The sequence below is a fragment of the Denticeps clupeoides genome, chromosome 3, assembly GCF_900700375.1.
Source record: "Denticeps clupeoides chromosome 3, fDenClu1.1, whole genome shotgun sequence".
Taxonomy (NCBI): domain Eukaryota; kingdom Metazoa; phylum Chordata; class Actinopteri; order Clupeiformes; family Denticipitidae; genus Denticeps; species Denticeps clupeoides.
In genome coordinates this window covers 12,172,409-12,187,949 of record NC_041709.1, presented here as the reverse complement: position 1 = coordinate 12,187,949, position 15,541 = coordinate 12,172,409, and the positions used below count along the sequence as shown (strand labels likewise).

The 15,541-nt window shown below is 44.7% G+C and overlaps 1 protein-coding gene across 5 annotated transcripts in view; it reads right to left on the bottom strand.

The window, feature by feature from the left end:
* Positions 1-1,160: 1,160 nt before the first annotated feature.
* The window catches only part of mef2ca (myocyte enhancer factor 2ca), a 33,254-nt gene continuing 18,873 nt past the window's right edge, over positions 1,161-15,541 (bottom strand). For 2 of the 5 annotated variants that reach the window (XM_028971690.1, XM_028971691.1), the window contains 7 exons: positions 10,099-10,239; positions 8,508-8,697; positions 7,479-7,526; positions 5,986-6,158; positions 4,906-5,035; positions 4,319-4,454; positions 1,161-3,995 (listed from right to left, as the gene is read on the bottom strand). In XM_028971690.1, the coding sequence (XP_028827523.1) occupies positions 3,602-3,995; positions 4,319-4,454; positions 4,906-5,035; positions 5,986-6,158; positions 7,479-7,526; positions 8,508-8,697; positions 10,099-10,239 (1,212 nt within the window). In that variant the 3' untranslated portion in view covers positions 1,161-3,601. The remainder of the gene's footprint in view (positions 3,996-4,318; positions 4,455-4,905; positions 5,036-5,985; positions 6,159-7,478; positions 7,527-8,507; positions 8,698-10,098; positions 10,240-15,541) is intronic. The other 3 variants (XM_028971693.1, XM_028971692.1, XM_028971694.1) reach the window with 3 other exon arrangements.

Sequence of the window (15,541 nt, the reverse complement as noted above, 5' to 3'; positions counted from 1 at the left end):
ATTTTTTGCTATTTTATAAAGTCACTGTAATAATTTTTAAATTGGTGAACCAATTAAAATAAGGCTTCACATTCCACGACCAGCGTGAAACGCGTCAGGAACGACTGCGCCGCCATGTCCGGATTAAAAACCATTTAAACTGCTGTTTTTTTTTTTTATTCGCCCAGTCCGTAAATTCATTCAGACGGTGGAACGGTCACGACGTGTTCAGGCTGGTGACGGGTTTTAGTGACAGAGCTGGCCAACCTACACACTGCCAATTATGCAGCTATTATAGCACACACACACACACACACACACACACACACACACACACACACACAGTTGCATGTACAGTACATTTGAAGTGCACGTATAATACATATTTTTTTGCCTGCAAGCTACGCTGTGGCGAAATAAAATTCCCAAATGAAAATTTCTATTTATATTACATAACATCTCGTCGCCGCGCGGTTATAATATCGACGTTTAGGTGAAATTAGAAGGTTCCGCGCCGCGCGAAGCTCCGGCCCATCGCGACGTGGCGACACCTGGCGGGCGAAGGCGGGGCTGCAGCGGCGCAGTGCGTCTCCTCGGGCCGCGTGTTCTCTACAGGAAATAAAAAACCTGGACGACGTCCGAAGATGTCTGTCTCTCGGCTCTTTGTAAACGTGCGGGAATTTCATTCTTTGTTAAAAAAAAAAAGAGAGAAAGAAAGAAGAAAAACTTCGAGACTGCGCCGCCCGCGATGAACGGGACCGTCACCACGCCCCCCCTCCCTTATCATTTAATGTACGTCCCCACTACTGGCACACGTACTCGGATGTGTGTTTATTGAGACACAACGTTGTTCTTGTTGTATTTGTACAGATATGATTGTTCCCCCCTCCTGATACCCCGACAAGTGCTGTCTGGTTGTGTTGGATGTTGCGACGTCATTTCGTCCGATTATCGTGTTCCAAATTAATATGGATCCCAATTACGAGACGGGCTGTGAATATTTCTAACAGAAATGACCTTGTGTTTTTTTATGTTCATTTGAATAAAAACGCGATTTTAAAAAACGGGATATTGTCGCAGTAATGAAAATATATTTGTTTTTTGTTTTTTATATGGACCGTGATTGTGAAATATGCAGAAAACTATATGCAGAGACGTAAAGAAAGCACGCAGAAACACGGTAAGAGAGCCAGTAACTTTACTGAATTGTCTGCAAAATACAAATAGCATTTCCATTTTCTCTCGTCAGCCGAGTGTGTTTCCTTGGGGTGAAAGATGTCTTTCTTTCCTTCATAATTTTTTATATTTTATTTCCCAGTAACATTTTGTCCTCAAGTGGCGACAAAGTCCAGCTTGTGCCGCTGTGAGCCTCTTAATTTCAAAACATTTACCGCAAAACGTCCCCATGTCGCATCTCGAAACAGAAATAAAGCACTCAGGCTGGTGGAAACGGGATCATTTATATTCTAAACACCGATCATCAAATTAATACAATTCAGTTCGAGATACATTCATTTTAAAGGTTGCAAACACGATCAAGCCGGGGGGGGAGGGTTCAGCTTTCTTAAAAATGAAACAGCGATACAGACTGGATTAGAGGACAGTTTCATCATCACAGCTACTCGGGTGGGTACGTCACGGCTTTCGGATGATTTACCGTGAAAAAAATTAACCAACAACTCAAGCAAAGGAACAAAGAAAACGGGGAAAAAAAAGTCAAATGAATGGAGACTTTGAATGGACTAATTGTATAAAGCTTTGCACACTACAGTGGATTTGGTTTCATGTCGTAATAGCAACTGTGCCTTGTGTTTAAAAAACTGTCTGTATTCACTCTCGATAACTGAAAACAGGTCTTTTTTAATTTAGAACAAAAAAAAAAATACAATCTGATGAGATAATCATGGGCTCTGCCCTTCATCGACAGCACGTGGACACTGGAGTTCTATTTATTGCAGCCTGGCAAAGAAAAAGAAGAGATGACTGTCAAAGTCAAAAGGTTAAAGAGCCACCGTGTCTCATGCTTCCTACGTAAAGATTCACACGAAAACTGGGAGCAGGCCAGCAGTCCAGCAACAGAAGGAACAGCAGGAAGATCCGATATACTGTACACACGTCAGGTGTGTTTTAAAAAGCCACTAGGAACCAATGGCCGTAAACCGAACAGGGACTTTTCCACTTATAGCTTGTGGCTGGAGGTGGAGGTTTTTATAAAACGACTGAAAATTAATAGGTATTGTGTGGAACAATTAAAAAAAAAAAACAGATAAAGATGGAAAGATGGCCTGAATGCTCGGTAGTCTAACTTTTAAGGCACTGCTTGTCTAAGGGCAAGGACGTGAATGTGGATTCAGGTTTCTGTTGCTTTGTAAAAAAAAAAAAAAAAAAGATTTGGCCATTGCTTAGACTGAGATTGGGGGGGGGGGTCAAATTTCCAAACCCCTTTACGGCCTGATTCCAGTTACACACGCACCTCTGTCCGGAAATGGGATGGGAAGGGTAAGGGTTACAGCCTTGTTCAAGTTTACGGACAATCGTTACAATTCAAACAAAAGTGGAGCTTTTCGAACTTTGGAAAGAGTTTGCAAGATACATAAAGAGGAAGTTGGCTTTCAGTGTGTTTCTATGGCTTTCATGGGACCAAGCCCACTACCGTGACCTTCTCTGGCGAAGCTTCATCACATTCTGGCTCATATAGTCAAGAAGAAATGCGCTGCATTTTCCCCCCTCCCTCCTTCTTTCACTCGCATCTTTTCTATTGTTGAAAATTAAAGCAAAAAAAAAAAAACTGTATAGTACATCCTTTCCACCGGGGATATGTAATACATGGCCCAGAGTGTGTCAACATGGCTCTTAGATCTTAAAATGAACAACATATACAATTTTTTATTCAGCACATTCTCATTTATATTTCATTCTTTTAATACGTATATGTTTGTAACTTCAAGTGGAACACACTTCTCCTGGGCACCGGATTTTCAAAACATTGCATATTAAAACGTCTCTCTTTTATTTATTATAATTTTTTTTTTTTATTTTCTGTAAATAAATCTGCAAATCCTGGCAGGTTTTAGCCCCTCCCTCACCCTCTATGTACATAAATACGTTGAACCTGCAACACAACCATGTCTGTGGTAACATATTTCAGCAAGTTATCTAAGCACTGACGACTGTGGGCTCGGGCTGAGGGAAGCCCCTCATCAATGCATGCATTTTTTTTTTCTTTCATATTTAATTCTGCCATATATATATTATTGTACTAAAAATTAGCTTTACCAAACAGAGTACCAGACTTCTCTTTTTTAAGCGTATGCTCGCATATATACACACATATACAGTACATTACGTATATGGGTGTACAGTATATACTTGGTTTTTTTGTTTTTTTCCTCACACAGCACAAGCATTGCATGACCCCCACCCGCCACCCCCGACCCGTCACTAAACCTCCGACCCTTCCCCACGCTGCAGCACCTTATATATAACTGTAATAATAACATAACGGCACACGCTCCAGAAAAATAATAATAGAATACTAAAGTGAAATCTATGTATAGAAAAGCTCTCTCCCTGAGGAGCACGGGGGGCCGCGGCCGCGGCCCTGGCGACGCCGCCGGGGCGATCAGGACGCCCAGCCCTCCGACAGGCGCACGCGCTTGACGGACGGGCTGTCGCGCTCCTCCTGCGCGGGCCGCAGCAGTCCCAGCGGCGAGTGGAAGTCGGCGCGGTGCTCCTCGCGGTCGCTGCCCTCGTACGAGCTGCCGCAGCTGCTCAGGCTGTCGACGGGCGAGCGGCCCGCGTCTTGCCGGTGAGGGGCCTGCTGTTGCTGGAGCTGCTGCTGCTGCTGCTGCTGAGGGAGAGGAGGTAGCGGCGGGGGAGGAGGGGCGGCGTAGCCCCCGGGGGTGGCCCCGGCGCGGTCTCTAGGAGGAGAAACAGGTTCGGACTTGATGTGCAGGCTTTGAGCAGAGGGCAGGGAGAGATTTGAACCCTGACATAAGTGAGTGCTAGTGCAATTTCTGTGGGAGGAAAGGAAACCTGGTTACAGGATGCGGAATGGCATGCGGTCGTACAGATTTTAACACACAGAGGTTCTCAACCCAGCCTTACACCTCCTTTACGCGTCCAAAACACCACGACTGGCCGGAAAATGATGTGAAAATCCCACAGGAGGTGCAGCAGACTGGGTTTGCACTTACTCATTTCAACACACACATACACCAAGATATACCAAGTAAGCATCAGTGAGAAGATAACAGAAGAAATGGTCTTTATAGCGAAAAGTGATCTTTACAAGGTGCTAAAGCCAAAAGGAGTGTCTGCAGAGAGTCGCGGGCCTCACCCTAGATGGCTGAGGGACGAGTGCGGCATGTTCTGAAGATGCTGCTGCTGCCAGCCGGTCATGGAGCCCAGGTGCAAAGACCCTGAGCTGTTAAAACCTGACAGAGAGGACAGGTCTGCACTGCTCAAAGAATATTCTGGGGAGAGAATACAAGCAATCAACATCCTCTTCACTCCCAGGACCAGTAGCGCCATTCATTTTGCAATGGCGCCATCTTGTGGCAAAATAGAAACATTCAGTATGTTTATAGTGAAAATAGTGAAACTGGCCATTTAAATTGATTTATTCCATATTTTTAATTATGCATAAGGTGCTGTTGAGAGAAAAACACCACTATTACACTACAACACTTACAGTGTATTCTGTTTTGAGACATTCTGTGTATTGAGTTTAACTCGACAAATGACATTTCTTCTTCCTTTATGTTTTTATAGCACGGCTTTCTCTGCCAGATAGATTATGTAGTATGTAGAGTTTAATCCACTGTTGGTCTTTGAAGATGTAATAATGCACAAAAATGCCACTGTGAATATGGTTTACAGTCCTAAACGCTAGAATGAATGTTTCGATTGTGCTGGACTACACACCTGTACCATAGGAGGTGGAGATGGCAGACGGGTATCCACCCATTCCCTGCCCAGGCAGCGTGGGCGTAGCTACAGAAACCACAGGGGTGGCCAGAGACTGGGCAGACTGTGAGTTGTTTATTCTCTGATTCTGTGGATTACACACATAGACAAAGCAGCATTGTGAGTATAAAGATACTGTAAACATGCAGTAGCAAATATACATAGCAGCATATATAAGGTCCCATGGGGTAAAAAACTAGTAATTACCCATCTCACATACAATAACGCACTATCCACCCTCATCTATCATTACGGTATCACTCCTTCTAAGGTCTAGCTGTGGCCATGGAAACCCCAACACTGTCCCCTTGGCAACATGGAAGTGAAAATGAAGCCGTTCTGGTGTGGTTGGTGAGAGGATGAAAAACCCATTGGTAAGACTTAGGTAAGAAATCACAGACCCTGAGAACAACTTATATATTTAGTATTTTCCTGGAAATTTTTTTAGGGAATCACTAGCATCAGCATTTTAATTTTCAGCATTTGGAAATATTTTTTTCCTTTCTGCAATTATATATTTGGAGTGTTGGGTATCTCAAGATGACAATGAAGTGCTTCCAAGTATTTCTACTAACCCTAAAATGAGCTACATTATTTAGTAATACAAATTTTACTGTTTGTACCTCCTGGTGCACAATATCTCATGGAGGGTTAACACAGGCCAATTCCACTAGAATATCTTGTTAAAAAAAGAGGCCACTAACAAAGTTCTGGACTACTTACCAACAACATATCAGCATCCTCTGACTGGAAGCATTAAAAGCAATTGAATAATGGTTAGTTCTATTGATAATGGGCTGTGTCAGAATAACGAAGGAATGTGTGCAGATGGCCAAACACCCCACGACATCAGAAGATTCCTACATCATTTTTTTTCGGAAAACTCTTTTCTGCAGATATCTGCATTTACTAATGTAAAGCATAGTGAGACTTAAATTTATTCAATCAGTAGCGCAGAATATGTGAATCTGAGGGCCCAAGGTGTTTGGTGAGGTGTGAAGGGAGAGAGAGGCCGGTGGAGACGGACAGATGACTTACAATCGAGGGCATGGTGGACTTGGAGCCTGGTGGTATGAGCACACGCAGGTCCGGCTTGCGGTTGCTCATGCTCATGGACATGGATGGTGGGGACTTGGCCTGCATGCCCTTGTTCATGCTTCCTGGAGAAACCAGCAGACCAGGGGAGTTGCGGTGGTTTCCATAACCGTTTCCTAGTGTGACAGTGTGACAATGTGAGGGGACCACTGTTCATGGCAAAACTACATTACAATCAATTCATGTTGTTCCCAACAATGTGACACATATGATGTATGTAATGCAAATATTAAAGACTTTGCTCTCACTAACAATGTTCCAATGATCCCATTTTTGTTTCTGTCTTGAAGTCTAAACAGAAGTTTAAATGTCTAAACACTTCCTCCCTCATGCCAAAATATTCCCAGAAACGGCAAAAGTTCCCCTCCATTTAAAAAAAATGATTACTCAGCATAATTGAGACAACTTAGTTTAAAAGTTTAAAATGATTATTTTAGCATTGCTGTAATGTATATAGACCAATCAAGCCTGAGGTAACCCGTTAATTGACATTACACCAATGCTAAAAGACAAGTAAAAGAATGTACCATTACTCTGATGTCCTTGTCTACTTTTTACGTGCTACCTGCACTGAGCCTTTTGTAGTTACCTACATGCAGGTTTTTGTAGTTACCTACATGCAGGCCTCTGTATGGGGCCATTTTGCTGATTCTGTTGCCTTGTGAAATGCACTCACCTTCTATCGGTTTACTGAGTAAACGAAAGTGGTGAGTGCAGATGCAGTTACTCTGGCTGCCGTTTGCATAGCAGCATTAACGTTACTTGTGGAAGCATTCTGAATAATCTTGGATCAGTAAATATCGATTTTCATAGAACAGTTTCTACTGAAATTAAATTGTACATATTTGTATTTGTGTGTCTCTGACAGACACAATAAAGTTTTGATGTATGACTACAACAACAATAAAGCTTCCTTTGCATTCATATTCAAAACCATATCTCACTGCTACACATAGATCAATGTACTAATGCACTAGTGGGAAATTAGTGTGTAATTTTTGTAATTTTATTAGTTTCTTTCTTCCATTGCTCACTGAGACAAAAACAATGAATTTGTCACTTTACACATAATAAATTCTATTTTAAAAACGATATATCAGATTTCTTTAACCAATCCTGATGACTAAGTAACACAACGTATGCCCCTCCTGTATGATATGTGCTTGATGTACCGTGGCGTAAATTCTTGCTTCTGCTTACATGCCAGGGCTGTCATTATATCAGACTTCAAATACAGTGTGTTTTTCTTCAGGGGCCTTTTTAAATACACCATTTGCAGCCATTTACCACAATGTCCTACAGCAGGATCTACTGGGCAAATATCCGGAGAGGAACCAACCCCACCAAAGCGCAGCTCTGAGTTGAATGAAGTGGGTCAGTATTTATATATGAGAGCCCGAACCGACATGCATAACAAACACATACATCGTTCTTACCAGCACTGGTGCCCACTCCACTGGTCATATCTGGACCCATGAGGCCACCTGAGGTGAGACAGGAGACGTTAAGCCAAACTGACAGGGAAAACATCGGGGGACGTCAGATGACTTCCTCATTACACAAAACTGAGACGAGTCACTCAACATTCACATCCTCCGGCGTCATTCAACGGCGGGGCAGCGCACGGCGCAAAGAAAACCTCTGTCGGTAATCCAACCTGTCTCCGCAAGCAACGCTCGTCTCTATGGAAATTACTGCAAAAGGGGGGACGGGACTGTCCAAAAAAAATGTTTCAAAGTCCTGCTTGGTTTGAGGAATCTTTGGCCGTGCCAAGACTCATATTTAGGTTTGCATCTGTAATACGAAGCAAATTGTACGATGAATCCAAGGATAATGACAGGGATCATGCTGCGGTTTGCCGGCCTCCAACCAAAGGACAAAATAGATCTTTTAGGCAACAATAACAAACCGACAGAGGGATTTAACTACCCACACATATGTCACCACAGACTGTCTCTCCCTGTCACTCTCTCCATCGTCCTCCCTCTCACTTCCTCAATATGTACACACACACACACACACACGCAGAGTGAAACGTCGACAGATTGTGTGTTTGGAAAAATCCTGGTCTGACCACACTTCCTCTCAATAAAACATGCACCACAGGCCCGAGGGTTTCAAAAGCGATAAAATGGGAGTCAAAATAAAAATAAAATAAAACTTTTTCTTAATGGTTGAAAGATGGGAGTTCCTTCACAAGATGCCAGATGGCCCTCCGAGGCATGTGCTAAACCAAGGGAGAACCTCAGAAGATGTGCTGAGCAAATTTTCAAATTATAAAAGATGTCTATGCCTGCAAAAAAAACAGATCCCTGTAATCCTATCTATACACCGCAGTTGAAAGGGTCTGACAACAGGAATCGTGAATGCATTTGTGCACATTCAAGCACATTCAAGAATTTGTTCGCTGCTAAATTAATAAATAATAAATTCCGGTCTGTGATGGTTTGAGGGGACTCCGGTACCTGTGTTGCCTGCACTGGGGGGCCGGTGGGTGACTCCAGGGGACATGCTGTTCCTCTGCAGGGTGGAGTGGGCCAGGGGCAGTAGGTTGGGGTTGCCTAGGGAACCACCTGGATGGCTGTAAATCAGACTGTTGGGATTGCTGACTGGGATGGACACAGGCATGTCGTAGTTAGAAGGTGGAATTGCCTGCTGGGAAGATGCAATTTGGAAGAAAACAAAATTAAGCCTGCAATGTAGACATGAGAAACTTTTGAGACTATTACACTGAAAAAAAAGTGAACACTGGCTAAAATAAAAAAATGAAGTAATCTGTCAAATGATTTAGCATCGCATTAATGTGAATAAACCAAACAAACCTGCTGTCAGCATTATTATAGTAATGTAAAAAAACTATTTTACTGAATAAGCATAAATTAGACAGCTTAGAGCAAACGAATATTTTTTTAACTACTGTAATGAGAAAAAAACGTATTAAAGGTCCCCTGACATGAAATTATTTTTTGCTTTATGTAGGTCTTATTGGTCCCCTAATACTGTATCTGAAGTCTCTTTCCGAACTTCAGCCTTGTTGCAGAACTACAGCCACTTTTATATAGTTCCACAAAGAGATTTCCCCAGGACACGCCGATTCGGTGTCTGTACCTTTAAATGCTAATGAGGAGGAGAGAGGCGGGATGAGGAGAGCGGCCTATAGAAGTTGAGCAGGCATTCTCAGAAAATGCGTCATCAACACCACTCACCAACCACAATGTTTGGCACAAACAGGAAAAAAGAAATATCCTTGTGACAACATAAGGGAACAAATTCCAGGCGTCTGAGATGCTGCTCTCTGAATGGTGAGGCAGAATGGCCAAAGCACACTTTACACCTATCGGACCTGCGTGTGCTCATACCACCAGGCTCCAAGTCCACCATGCCCTCGATCTAGCCACCGCAGAACCATCGACAGGGTAGGGGAACTCTTATTATGTTGGGGAACTCTTATTATTAATGTTCAATAATCACAAAGGTCAGGGGACCTTTAAACAATCAACAGCTACGGTTTACTTTTTTCATGAATCCATACACTGAAAAAAGTAAACACTGGCTAAACGTAACATTTTAGCATTGACATAATGTAAATAGACAAGTTACGGCAGTGTGATTGGTTTATTTACCTTACGTCAATGCTTAAATTTTAGGTGTCACAGATTGCTTCAATTTTTTTAAGTTTAGCCAGTGTTCACTTTTTTCTTAAACAAAATCCAAATAGTCTGACTGAGCCCCAAGTGCTTGGAGAATTCAGTGATAAAGAGGACATTTTGACATTTCTATCATGTGACTTGCACAAACCTGGAACCCGGAGCCAATTGTGCCATTTTGCTGTCCACTCTTTTATTTATATTATATATATTATACATCCAGACAGGTAGTATTAATATCAGGTCAATCATGTCCATGTTGCGATTAGAGCCATCTTTCAGCACAGTACATTTAGCCTCATGCTCTATCTCATCTACACCCCTCGTCTGACGTGTTGTGGAGTTCATCAGCATAGAAGAGAACAAATCCAAAGTTAGAAAAGCGTGAAGAGAGGCAGGAAGTACTTACACACAGTCTCTGTCTGCTGATCATCAGGTCGATGTCCTCGTTGATTTTGCGGTATTTGTCCTCCGACTCTGGGCTGTGTCCGGAGTCGTCTGCGTCGATATCAGGACTGTCACAGCCATTTAGTCCTTTCTTCCGCAGAGTCTGCACAGACAGCAGCCACATATAGATATATAAACTACAGAAGGAAATTTACTTAGGACATTCACCCGGATTTCACATTGAGTATATCTACATTCATACATACATGTGTGTGTGTGTGTGTGTGTATGCATATATAAAATAATACATATAAAGACTAAAAGAAAGACTTCTGTGTGTAATCTCCAGCATGACCACACGGGGGCTATGTTAGAGCAGGAATCGGAACCTTTTTTTCTCGACCACCCAGCATCATGGAAATTAGCTACCGCAGCTGGAGGGGGTGCGGTTTCCGTGTGATAGCAGGGCCGTGGCGGCACAATCTCACACAATCAACAGTGCAGAGCACACCGCTGACATTCAGAGGCTAATTACGTGATTGAAATGTCAAAACTCTTCAGCTCCTAATATGTACCTTTTAACCTTTGATTTCTGTTAACTGCGTCATAATTGGACTGTACTTCTGCACTACGTTTCATTTGAAATAACACGTTTCTTAGAGTGTTTTGGATTACAATTGTATCAGAAAAAAAATACACTAGCAGCAGAACAAGTTGAGACGGCTGAGTGGTTCTCCATCCCCCAGTATCTGGGACCTCCACCAGGGGAGCAGGGGACAGCGTCCCTCGGAGCCACGCTGGAGCGCAATGCGCAGGCGTTGAATATGGGGTGGGGGGTGGAGGCATGTGGTTTGGCTTGGCTTTCTGCACGGCCTCAGCACTTTGCCGCGCAGCACGCAGTCGCTGCACTGGCCAGCAGCAATGTCACTCATTCAAGACATCCCCACCTGTCAGTGGAGTTTGCACCTGTCAACAAAAGCCTTGCCCCCCTCGCCGAAGGGGAAGGGAAGAGCTGGTCGACAGCCAATCACAGGCCAGGATCTCGGCCATGGCCGTAGAAGGCTATTTTTCCGTCCGCCAGGACGCCACCCAACAACCCCCTTCCCCATCCATGAGGCCCGTGTTGCACCATCTGTGGCCCGCTGATGCCTCCAGCACCCACTCTGAACCCACCCCGCACCCCGCCCCACCGCGTACTCCCCTCATTCCCTCCAGCTTTAGTAACAGCGAGTGCAAAACGCGGCCCTGACATCAGCAGACTAAACATCTAGACTGGCATGGGCAACACATGCCACTGAACTCAGAGGTCACCCCAGTCCCCCCGAGATCAGGATGCACTGGGTGGCAACAGGTCGCCAAGCCTCCTTTCCAGTTTACAGGGATCACGCACTGAAGAGAGGATGTCGAAATTGCCCCTTTAGACACGAGTGGCTCAGTGATTTGGCACATCGAGTAAGTGTGCCAGAGGTTCTTTTAAAGTGGGAGCTTTGGATTGGTGCCTCCGCTCGCTCTCTCCCAGTCCTCCCAACCCTTTGGAGGCTTGCTCCTAATTAAACCAGCGCTGCGGCGCTCTCCCACCTGGCACAGGCAGCCCCCAGTCTGTCAGGGTGTAGACACGGCGTCCTACATAGCCCTGACAGTCAGTAACCTTCAGCTGAGAAATGGAGTCCTGTACTGTATGTTCTGTGGCAGGTGGTTCAGAAGTGTCACGCTGGCGGGGCGGGGCGGGGCGGGGCGGGGGCCCAGCTGACCCCGCAGTCTCCGTGCCTTTTTGCGGTTAACAGCTGACTGGCTGCTTCGTCCGCCGACGCCCTTCCCCCGATCGCTGTGAGGCCCTGAGCTCGGCCGCCAATACGGGTGGTCCCTGACACCGCACGTAGATGGCCGGCGGTGTGGTCCTTTCTGCCGGAGGGGGGTTATTAAACAGGGGGCGCGGTCGGAGGGGCATCGCTTTGTGCCCTTTATACTGGTGAGACAATGGACAGGCAGAACACACGCAGGCACGCTCGCCACATCCAAGGCACAGCCAGGTGACCACATTCGGCCCCTTCAAAGAATCCGGGGGCACCGATTAAAAGCCTCCCTGTTTCGTTTCGGTGGAACGGCATTCAAGTGGCGATGTAAAACCCGCCACTTCAAGGCTGTGCAACAACTTTCCCGAAGTGGAAAATATTCGGACGCCGTGACTCACGCCACAGACAAGGACATGGAAGTCTTATTAAAGCGCAAACGTGACTACCCGGCTGTACCCCTCCACGGCGGGACCTTTAATCCACCCGGGTTCACCGCCAAATTCACCCTGCCTCGTCACAAACGAAAAGGCGAACGCATCTGAGATCTGAGAGTGATGGCGGTTGGCATGTGCTGCCTTACACATCAAGCGTGGCGCAGAACTCGTGCTTTTCATCGGAAGCAGATGGGTGGTACAGGACAGGCGAGGCAGAGGAGAGGTCACTGTTTTATTAACCGTGGCCACGGACGTGCCAGAATCATTTCAGGGCCACGCGGGCCGACCTGCGGCCAGCTCCTGGCCCCCGTCGGGTCATGCTGCCACTGCGTGGCACAGGCTGGCCGGCCTCCAGACCTCCGATCCGCCAGTCACGCCAACCGCAGCAGCTGGGCATTGTTTGGAAAATGCCACACTGGGGACTCATGGGTAATTTATCTTCTTTGAAGCTTCTGGTCCCCTATAATAAAGAATCAAAGGAGCACTATTTTACAGGCTCGAGTTGAGCGCGGCGCGCTCTGCATTAAAACATAGCCGAGTGTGCAATTACAGCTCCTCCGCCAGGATCGCATGAACAGAGCTCACCTCAAATGAGGCCTGGATATCAAACCCAGCCAAAGGAAGCGGAAGGCTTCCCATTTGCAATTAAGTTTTTTTTTTTTCTTCTCCACCAGTACTGTAAACCAAAAAGACTTCAAGGGTTTAAAAAGTTGATCTGAATACATACATTTTGAGAAGATTTAATTCCATCTCAGGTGCTTCTGGGAGGTTTGGGGATCAGTGGTTCCCTCTGGTGAAGAGACTTTACATGAAATGTATAAGGTGATTGTTGTAGCCGGCGTTTTTTGGGATTGCCGTATTCCGGGTGCTGCAGACAGTATGGTTATTCATGGTAAATATCCACTGATCTGGCCTCTCTTGCACAATGCCCCTTACTGTAGCCAAATAATGGGCTCTTATGGGCCCCAATATTTCACAGTCACCAGACCGGGCACTGACTCAGTGAGCAGCGAGCACGTAAGAGTGTCCCGACGGGGAGAGGGGGAGAGAGAGCGGCGCCAGCCCCCACCGCTCTGCCTGTCAATTAACAGCTTTTGTCTGAAACTCTCCTTATCAAGGACATCATGGCAGGAAAGAAGCCGCGACACATAACTGGCCTTTGTTGCTCAGCAGCCACTTTCCCTGCCCTGAACGGCCCATATGGGCTCCTGATGGAAAACTCCCACACAGAGTGGACCACGGAGCACCATAGAGTGGACAGTGGGAGTGCGTCCCAGAAACAGTAAACAACCCTCTCTGCCATATTCTCCTATACACTTCGCCTCACAGACAAAGTGTGAAATTTTGCAATATTGTGTTAAAACATGTTTTTCGTCATTAAAATTGGTCTATATACATTACTGTTCAATAAAAATTGTATTAATAATTAGTGGAATTCGAGACTAGTTTTGCTGATAAGGTTCCTTTCATCAACAGCCATTTACAACATTACATCATTAGAAATGTTTGAGCTACTATGGGGGACATTTGCAAATGGCCCTAAACTATTGAATTGAAGTGCATATATAATCTATGTGTACTTTTTAATGCTACTTTTACATTGCATGAATAGATGGACATACTTAAATGACAAAATAAAGACAATCACAAATAATGACACCTTTCAGTTTGGTTAATGAGTAAAAAATGATAGGTGATAAATGTTAAAATCCATGATGTTCTCAGGCTGTCTGTGGCTGCACACGGCGCTCCATCATCAGCACTGTTCCTCCCAGCTTCTCCACTCCACGCCTATTCTTCTCCATTTTCCTTGGCACGACTGCAAGCCCGTGCTATTTTTAGCCGTGCCGCTTTCTATTTTTAGAAAACTACCGGTTTTCAGGCATTTCGTGGGGAGGGATACAAAACACACAGAGCGGACGGAGGGGAGCGAGGGCTTTTTTGGCTCCTGGGTCGAGCGTCTGCTCCTCATTTGAGCTCGGCCCTTGCCGAGACGCTCAGCTGTTTTTCGGCCGGAGAGTCGGAGGCCGGGGCTCAGAGGGCGAGGGGGGGGACGGGGACGGGCGGAAGAATGCAAAAGTTCTCCGTTTTATAAATAACCGCACTCCCAGGCAAGCGGCGGCGCAAAATACAACAAGCTGTTACTAAGTGAAGCAGTAAACCCGTGTTAACCCAGCCCCCCACCCCCCCGAGGAAAAAAAGGGGGGAAGCAAAACAAAGGAGACTCTATTTGGTCAAATTCCTGCTGAGCTGATCTTTGTGAGGCAAATATTTTCTTCATGGACATGTTATATTTTACAGTTTTTTCCCCTTCTCCTTACTGGCTGACATTGGCTTTTTCAGCCCCTATATAAGGTGTTTACTTGTTGACACTCTGGCAGAAAAGAATGAATAGGGGTGGGGCCAAATTCAACATATCCATACATTATATTTATCTCTATTGTTTAGATGTATAGGCTAATTGGCAGAAACTGAATTATGACAAAAAAATAAAGCTGACTATAATACATATTTAGACCTATTACAGGGAAATGATCTGGTCTTTTTAAATAAAATATCCTGAAGATTGTGGCAGTAAATAAAACTTCATTTAGCGTAAATGACGTAGTCTCAATAGCTCAGTTGGGCAAATTTTATTTTTGCCTAAGGCTGATTCAGGTGGAGTGCCCAAAAAACTGTACTCGGCGTCTAAATATTTCCTCTCTATGTGCACCTGAAAAATGCAGGCAGCCCATTTACTTCGAAATTGATATTAAATTTACACACATCACCATTTCATGCAAATGAATTGAGCATAGGACATTTGTCAGTATTGTGACATCATTGTTACTGAAATATTTCATTTACAATTTACCATGTCACAATATTCAATGAAAATATAATAAAAATACAGATATATTTGACAGTTTTAATAGCAGAAAATGGATCTTGTGTTAGTGATGCTATTGCTAGAGCAACAAAGCTGCTTTAAGCCTTAATCTTTAATCAAAGTCAAGGACGCCGACAAGGTAGGGTGTCCATACATCTAGTTCTCTCTTCCTGACAAATTACAAAAATCCTGTGTCAGATTTGCATCACATATATTACTTTTTAGCTGCAAATATTGCTGTCCATGTTTCCTTATCAGGGTGAATTAAAAAGTCTGGATGTCAGGTCAAAAACACAATCATTCAAAATAACTAACCCATTGTCACACGTCTTACCATGACTGAGAACTTGACAATATTACTTTGCGCGT